The sequence below is a fragment of the Triticum aestivum genome, chromosome 7D (assembly GCF_018294505.1).
Source record: "Triticum aestivum cultivar Chinese Spring chromosome 7D, IWGSC CS RefSeq v2.1, whole genome shotgun sequence".
NCBI classification, from domain to species: Eukaryota; Viridiplantae; Streptophyta; class Magnoliopsida; order Poales; family Poaceae; genus Triticum; species Triticum aestivum.
The window spans coordinates 459,905,852-459,913,472 of NC_057814.1; the positions used below are offsets into that span (position 1 = coordinate 459,905,852).

General features: G+C 43.1%; 2 protein-coding genes across 2 annotated transcripts; one reads left to right on the plus strand and one right to left on the minus strand.

Annotated features, from left to right (window-relative positions):
• Positions 1-304: 304 nt before the first annotated feature.
• Positions 305-2,920, plus strand: LOC543086 (two-on-two hemoglobin-3). Its single transcript, XM_044584868.1, has 4 exons — positions 305-633; positions 740-870; positions 2,316-2,460; positions 2,558-2,920. Exons 1-4 carry the CDS (start codon positions 491-493, stop codon positions 2,652-2,654), a joined length of 516 nt encoding a protein of 171 aa, XP_044440803.1. The 5' UTR covers positions 305-490; the 3' UTR covers positions 2,655-2,920.
• Positions 2,921-3,521: 601 nt separating this feature from the next.
• LOC123167030 (uncharacterized) lies at positions 3,522-4,293 on the minus strand. Its single transcript, XM_044584869.1, has 2 exons — positions 4,078-4,293; positions 3,522-3,905 (listed from the first exon to the last, which is right to left on the minus strand). The coding sequence occupies exons 1-2, from the start codon at positions 4,190-4,192 to the stop codon at positions 3,706-3,708; spliced, it is 315 nt and encodes a 104-aa protein (XP_044440804.1). The 5' UTR covers positions 4,193-4,293; the 3' UTR covers positions 3,522-3,705.
• Between the last annotated feature and the right edge of the window lie 3,328 nt (positions 4,294-7,621).

Consider the following 7,621-nt stretch of genomic DNA (forward strand, 5'->3'; position numbering starts at 1 on the left):
AGTATCACTAGATCTATTCTAAAATGTACTTTCATAATATACCAATTTGATGTCATATATGTTATTACTCTTTTGTATATAGTTGGTCAAAATTTTAAAACTTTAACTTAAGACAAAAGTTAAAAGTACGCTTATTGGCGAACGGAGGGAGTAGAAACAAGCAACACAGACCAGCAGCGTGCAAACCGCGGGCTCCTCCGACTATTCCGTGGGTAGCAGTATTCGCGATTCGCAAGTAACCACGAACGACATGGGTGCCTCAGAATGTCGACATGGACGAGTACCCTTGGCCCACACGCCCCCCGACCGCGCGTGCTCGCCACCCGATTGGCCGGCGGGTATAAATGGTGGTGCGCCTGAGCCGCACGCCGCCGCGCATCGCCTTCCCAAACAGCCGACCAGTCAACTGAACGGCAGCCCATCAAGCGTCCCAGCCTGTCACTGAGGGGCGCCGCCGCCGGGCCTGGGCGTCCCGGGAACTGCAGGAACGATGCAGTCGCTGCAGGACAAGGCGTCGGAGTGGAGCGGCGTGGCGGCCGCCGACGCCTTCGCCATCGACGAGGTCAACGTCTTCGAGGCGCTCGGCGGCACCCCGCAGCCCTTCGTCGACCTCTCCACCAACTTCTACACCAGGCCCGCCCCGATCTGCTCCCCCCGCCTCCTCTGATCTGGGTTTCATTCCCCCCCTTCTCTGATTTTGTCGTCTGACTTCCTGGCCGTGGTTGGATCGATGGAACAGGGTTTATGAGGACGAGGAGCAGTGGTTCCGGGAGATATTCTCGGGGTCCAGGAAGGAGGACGCGATCCAGAACCAGTACGAGTTCTTGGTGCAGCGGATGGGCGGCCCGCCGCTATTCTCCCAGAGGAGAGGTAACTTGATTGACTCGGCGTCTCTGTACCTTGATTGAATTGGCGCTCTTCTCCGATTGGTTCCTTGTAGCCCCAAAATGTCCATGTTTCCACTGCCCAATTGCCATTGAAGCTGGTGCTTATGTTGAAATTGATGTTTTGAGTCGAAATGCTTACTTGTTGCCTAATAGATTCCGGGTGTGGAAATGAAACGACCAGTATTTGAAAACTGAAATTGACTTAGAAGTTCACTCTTAAACCTAAACTTTTAGGAAAAGCAAGCAGTTTGTAGATGTTTCAAAGCAGTTTGTAGAATTGTGGAACTGGCTCCTGTTTAATTACATTTCACATCATCCTTCTGCAGAACCATTAAACTTTCCTTGATAGCAACAGCATACTATCATTGTCTCTATTGGATTATTCCTTTTCTTTTCACCCTAGTTATCAGGCAGCACTGTTGGGTGCTTAATGCCTGAGACTACATAGAGATGATTTACAGCTCTGCTCCTCTGTAAGTTAATTGCTTACTGAATTAATCGTTTATCAGATCTGACTGGATTAAAATTACACTTGGTTATGTCAGGAGACTAGTTTTCTTTTACTAAAATGGATTGGAATTACACAGATGGACTATATTAGTGCCAAAGGATGCTAGTATGATTCCTACAGGGAATTACATTTGATCAAATCATGAAAGCAATAAAAAAGATATTGGGAGCTAGGATTAGAGTCTGACAGCGGAACTACGTAGCAATTACAACACTCCATCCGAATTGGAGACCAAGGTCCCTAAACCAGTGGCGCCTTCCTGAACTCAGAGATGAGCTTTCTTTTCAGTGATAGTCAAAAGGCTTTGAACTGAATTTCTCTAACGTTGAAAGGTTCTCCTAGTTTACTCCTGAAATTCCCAAATCACCAAATCGATCATCTGGGTTTATCCGTGGAATACTTTTTCATATCTGAATCTAGCACCAACACTTTCTTAATTAATGTTATAAGTTGCATACTTACAGTTCTCAATCAAGGCATGTGTTGTCTAGTACTAAACTAGCCTACAAAAACGTCTTACATTTTGAGATGGAGGTAGTACTTTTGTAGTGAGTACCTTTTTTTTAACACAGTGTAGTGAGTAGCTAGAAGGCCTAATAGGTTCCATTTCGTACATCTAGGTGATGTAAGCAAAATTGTTTGAAAAATCAAATGTTTGTCCTATTGTTATATGCCCACTTATTTTGCCCTTTTATTTGTTGAACCATTTTGCGTGTGGTAAAGCATAAAGGCTATGCTACTCATTGTCACTAGGTGTTACACATTCTATACTTTTTTCATAATCTTTTCATTCTTGTAATTATGGAAATTAATAGCAACATGAACCCTGCTTGACGTCACCAAGCACTTGCAATTCATATTTTTGGGATCTTAATTACTTGCTGACCCAACACTATCACTCTGTCTGCTTCTCGTAGGACATCCTGCCTTGATAGGACGACATCGGCCATTTCCAGTTACCCACCAAGCTGCGGAGCGATGGCTACACCACATGCAGCAAGCTTTGGAGACTACAGAAAGCATAAACCCAGATACAAAAACCAAAATGATGATTTTTTTCAGGTATGTGTTATGAGTGAACTAGTGAAATCTGCATCAAGCATTCAGCAGCATATCAACCTAGAGGCTTAAGATATTGTCATTTGTTATCTTGTTCCAGGCACACTGCATATTTCCTTGTCGCCGGTAATGAGATGACAAGGCAAACCCAAAGTGTACCTCCCTGCAAACATGCAACGAGCAAACCAGCTGAGTAGCCGCTCAAGTCTATCCAGTTGAATAATGATTTCAGCTTCCGTGATTCCTATACGATTCCCATGTGCAACGGGATCAAGGTTGTTTATGCATTATAGGAAACAACACGCATGATGTTGTAGAGGGGGAGTGACCCAATCAGAGAGCATCTCAAAATTGGTAAATTTGCGTTCTTGATCGTACTCCTCTTCTCTCTTGATTTGAGCTTGAGGGTACAAGTTCTCTGCTCCTGCTAAGGGGAGCACTGCTATGGTGTATTGGTGCTCAACTGCTCTTGCTATTCTATCCAGTGCCTCTGATCCAAAATAAGTGTTTTGGTTTTAGTTCAAATTTGAATTAAAACGACGACACTTATTTTGGATCAGAGGGAGTATCAATTAATGGTTAATTAGTAGGTTTCTAAAATAAAATTTAGGTTGATCTTTTAGAATAAGCTGGGGAGAGGGCAGCTTATTTCCACAGCTAGCTATAAGCCCTAAAAGAACTGGCCCTAAGCAATGCAAGTTCAACCCAGCTTGTTAATTTTCCTTGAAAGAGAAACTCACCTTGTTGTGCTTATTAAACAGTAACTTCAACTGCGATTTCTGATGGCTTCTTCTCTCGAGTTTTAGAGAAGTAAACCTGTATCTGTATGTTTTGTGGTGTTGAGAGAATTTGCCGTCCAGTTTATTCCACACAATAAATTATTTGGACAATGGATTTGGGGAAGGGAACGTGGCATGGAATGAAGGGACGTGGTACAAGCACAAGGAAGGGTACTTGGATCGAGTGGGCCACCTACAGTTGCAGGCATGTGCTACCTTGTTGCCTAGAGTAAAATAGCACGAGGCAGCCTTGTAAACTGAAATCCAGATTGCAAAACATAACACTTGCACTTACACTATCCATCTTTATTACTAGGAGTAGTTCTGAACCGAACTTTCAGGTTCACATACCCATTAACATGGGGGCCAGACTTGCTGTGTTTTTCGGAGTACAAGACGGAAGTTATTCGTATGATCGGATATTACTACACTTAGGCTTAGTATAAGGTTGTTGCAGCAGCTTGTACTGCTATGCTGGAGGAAGGCATGCATCATGGTCGTCCGATCCCTCCATTGTACAGCGGAGGGCATGCATCATGGTCGTCCGATCCCTCCATTGTACGGCGGAGGTGCCCCGCGGACGGTGGGGGTATGGCTGCGGACGGTAGGGTCCACCGCCGGGTGCGCACTGTCCGTGGCACACGGGATGGTTAGGGTCCAGAGGACGAACTGGAAGGAAAACACAAGCATCCATGATTATTCAGTTGTAGTAGTGGTAACTTGTCTGCTTCAGAATGTTTATAGAATACTCTGAAACACAAGCATCCACTACTAGAGTGAGTATATTTCAAGGAGGAGATGACGACGAAGAGGATGAAATGAACAGTTTGGAGGCGCTAACCGCGGATGCCGCCGACTGCATGGCAGACGGAGCTGCTCATGATCACCGCGGAGACGACGAACAGCGCGATCTGGAGGAGCGCCATCAAACGGGCAGCTCCGGCGAAGGACGCCATCGTAACGTGGCTTGGCTTACTGGTGTTGTGAGCGGTGACTAGCTAGTTCGGTGCTTCGAGCTGTGTTTTTTGCGGAAGCTGCTCGCCCAAGGGCTCGTATTTATAGATGTCGACCCCTATGGCAAAGAGAAAGATCGCCTTGGCCTAAGCATTTTCGACCTCGAGAATTCAATCTTTGGCAGCTGCTAGTGCGCTGGTGTGTTTTTTCCGTTGGAAAATGATCACACTGTTTTGGTGCGCACACGTACATGACTGCTCAAATTTCTCCGGTTAGTCAAGGCTGGTGAGTGGTGAGTGGTGACAACTTGGCCGTGCACGACCGGCAGAAAGAAACGACTCAACTCGGCGACTCTCGGGTCGTCTTGCCACGAAGGAAAAGCGATACTAAGATGCGTTTGGTTACCTGCTGCTGTTAGAGTAAAACGAGATTGAATGAAAGTAATGGACGATCAGTCCTGATTTTTATTGATTCTCAAGTATATATACATCTGGAAGTGGTGGGAAGAAGAGGTGCCTGTTCGGAGGCATCCCTCCTGAACAGGTGTCTGTTGACAATAGAGAGAAGAGACATGACTATTTGGGGTTAGACACACCCTTTTGCTAATGACTATTTATTAATTAGCACGTGCTAATTGATCTACTATTTAATTCCTAACACTCCCCCTTGTACAACACCGCTCCTTGAGTGATACATCATTGAAAGCTTCTTGTACATAGATCTTCCATCTTGATAAATCTTCAGTATAGTCTTGAGAGTCTCCCCCGAAAACCCTGTGGGGAAAATATGAAGAATAGAGCAGATATATTGCTAAAACTCATTTAAACCCAATGAGAAAAAGAATTAGGAGAAAAGATGCAACATATAATGATTGTTATCTCCTTGATAACTCATATGAGAAAACCTTTGAGAAAGGAGAAAACTCATTGATGAGTTTGGAGAACAATAAATATGCCTTGTATACTTTTCTTTAAAAAAACCAGTGGAGAAAAATAGAAAGTATTGCATATGTTGCCTCGTTAAAACCTTTTATGAGAAACTTCGAGAGAAAGCTCATAAGGAAAAAGAGTGCAATCTGATATGTCATTGAAAACTCCTTTAGAACCCAGTGGGAAAGATATAAGGAGAAAAATATAGGACATATCATGATAATTGTCTCTTTAACTCAATATGGGAAAATTCATAGGGTTTAGAGGACAATAAATATGTCGTGTATACTTTCCTAAAACCCCGGTGGAAAAAACAGAAAGTATGACATATGATCTCATGTTGATATTACCTCATTAAAAACCTTAATGAGAACCTGGAAAAGTAAACTCATAAAGGAAAAAAGAGTACAATATGGTGCTTTGAACATGAGTAATTCAGGAAGATACTCCCCCTAATACTTGCATATCTTGAAGACGTCGAATACCAATTCCATGAACATGTTTATAGAATATTGAAGTTGGTAGAGACTTCATGGTTGTCACATGATTTGACTTGCAAGATGAACAATATAAAGATATTGCTTACTATGTACCCTGTTTGCATCCAGACAACACAAGCAACATTATCTTTGCGATAATGGTTGGTGGATGTAGCCACTAAGGTATGTTTCGAAGACTTTCATGGTATGGCTACCACACCTAGGAGGAACACAAAGCTTGTCTATGATCTAACGTATTGGGGATATGATCGATTTATCCAATGATAATGGTGTCCAGAAACATCTGAAACTGAAAAACTAGAACAAGATATTTGATGCCTTTGAGATATCGAAAGATATTCTTGATCCCCAACCAATTATGTGTAGTGTGTCCAATGGCACTAGGTATGCAAATTTATGTCCCAATATCGGATTCTCATCAACTCATGGTTTTAATGGATCTTTCTCTACGTCTAGAGAACATGACCATGCGAGTTACGGATGCATAAGATTTGTCCACAATGAATTTCTCCAATATATTTTGGATATAGACAATATAGTGTACCATAATGTATGAGTGAAGGTGCTCGAGGTTTTACCCAATCCTTCATCTCAAAATCCGTCATTAAGATGATCATGTGCTTCATCATTGCAGGAGTAATCCCTGTGTATGACAAGCATGCATGGGTATCCATCATTGTAGGAGTAATCCTTATGTATAAGGAACTCACTATGTCGGTTGTACCAAAATGTACCCACAACAATAAGTCACATGGTGACTTATTGGTTTTTACACAATGTATGTTGCGATTTGCATTTCGATTCATAAGCGAAATTCCATTGGGAACCATCTATGTCTGAATCTAGTGACCACATGGATATGTAATTGATACGTTCATTTTGCATCATGCTTTTATATCAATATTTATTGCATTATGGGTTGTTATTACACGTTATGTCACAATACTTATACCTATTCTCTCTTATTTTACAAGGTTTGCATGAAGAGGGAGAATGCCGGCAGCTGGAATTCTGAGCTGGAAAAGGAGCAAATATTAGAGACCTATTCTGCACAACTCCAAAAGTCCTGAAACTTCACGGAGGCACGTTTTGGAATATATAAAAAAATATTGGAGAAAGAATCAACCAGATGGGGCCCACACCCTGGCCACGAGGGTGGGGGGCGCGCCCCCTACCTCGTGGGCCCCCTGGCAGGCCTCTGAGGCCCATCTTCTGCTATATGAAGTCTTTTACCCTGGAAAAAAATCAAAAGCAAGCTTTCGGGACGAAAGACCGCCACCACGAGGCGGAACCTTGGTGGAACCAATCTAGGGCTCCGGCGGAGCTGTTCTGCCGGGGAAACATTCCCCCGGGAGGGGGAAATCATCACCATCGTCATCACCAACGATCCTCTCATCGGGAGGGGGTCAATCTCCATCAACATCTTCACCAACACCATCTTCTCTCAAACCCTAGTTCATCTCTTGTATCCAATCTTTGTACCAAAACCTCAGATTGGTACCTGTGGGTTGCTAGTAGTGTTGATTATTCTTTGTAGTTGATGCTAGTTGGTTTATTTGGTGGAAGATCATATGTTCAGATCCTTTATGCATATTAATACCACTCTGATTATGAACATGATATGATTTATGAGTAGTTACGTTTGTTCCTGAGGACATGGGAGAAGTCTTGTTATAAGTAGTCATGTGAATTTCGTATTCGTTCGATATTTTGATGAGATGTATGTTGTCTCTCCTCTAATGATGTTATGTGAACGTCGACTACATGACACTTCACCATTGTTTGGGCCTAGAGGAAGGCATTGGGAAGTAATAAGTAGATGATGGGTTGCTAGAGTGACAGAAGCTTAAACTCTAGTTTATGAGTTGTTTCGTAAGGGGCTGATTTGGATCCATATGTTTCATGCTATGGTTAGGTTTACCTTAATACTTCTTTTGTAGTTGCGGATGCTTGCAACAGGGATTAATCATAAGTGGGATGCTTGTCCAAGAAAGGGCAGCAC

Coding starts and splice junctions, on each gene's coding strand:
- LOC543086 (XM_044584868.1), top strand. CDS start 491: ATGCAGTCGCTGCAGGACAAGGCGTCGGAGTGGAGCGGCGTGGCGGCC. Junction 634..739: donor TCCACCAACTTCTACACCAG/GCCCGCCCCGAT, acceptor TCGATGGAACAG/GGTTTATGAGGACGAGGAGC. Junction 2,461..2,557: donor AAAATGATGATTTTTTTCAG/GTATGTGTTATG, acceptor ATCTTGTTCCAG/GCACACTGCATATTTCCTTG.
- LOC123167030 (XM_044584869.1), bottom strand. CDS start 4,192: ATGGCGTCCTTCGCCGGAGCTGCCCGTTTGATGGCGCTCCTCCAGATC. Junction 3,906..4,077: donor TGCAGTCGGCGGCATCCGCG/GTTAGCGCCTCC, acceptor TTTTCCTTCCAG/TTCGTCCTCTGGACCCTAAC.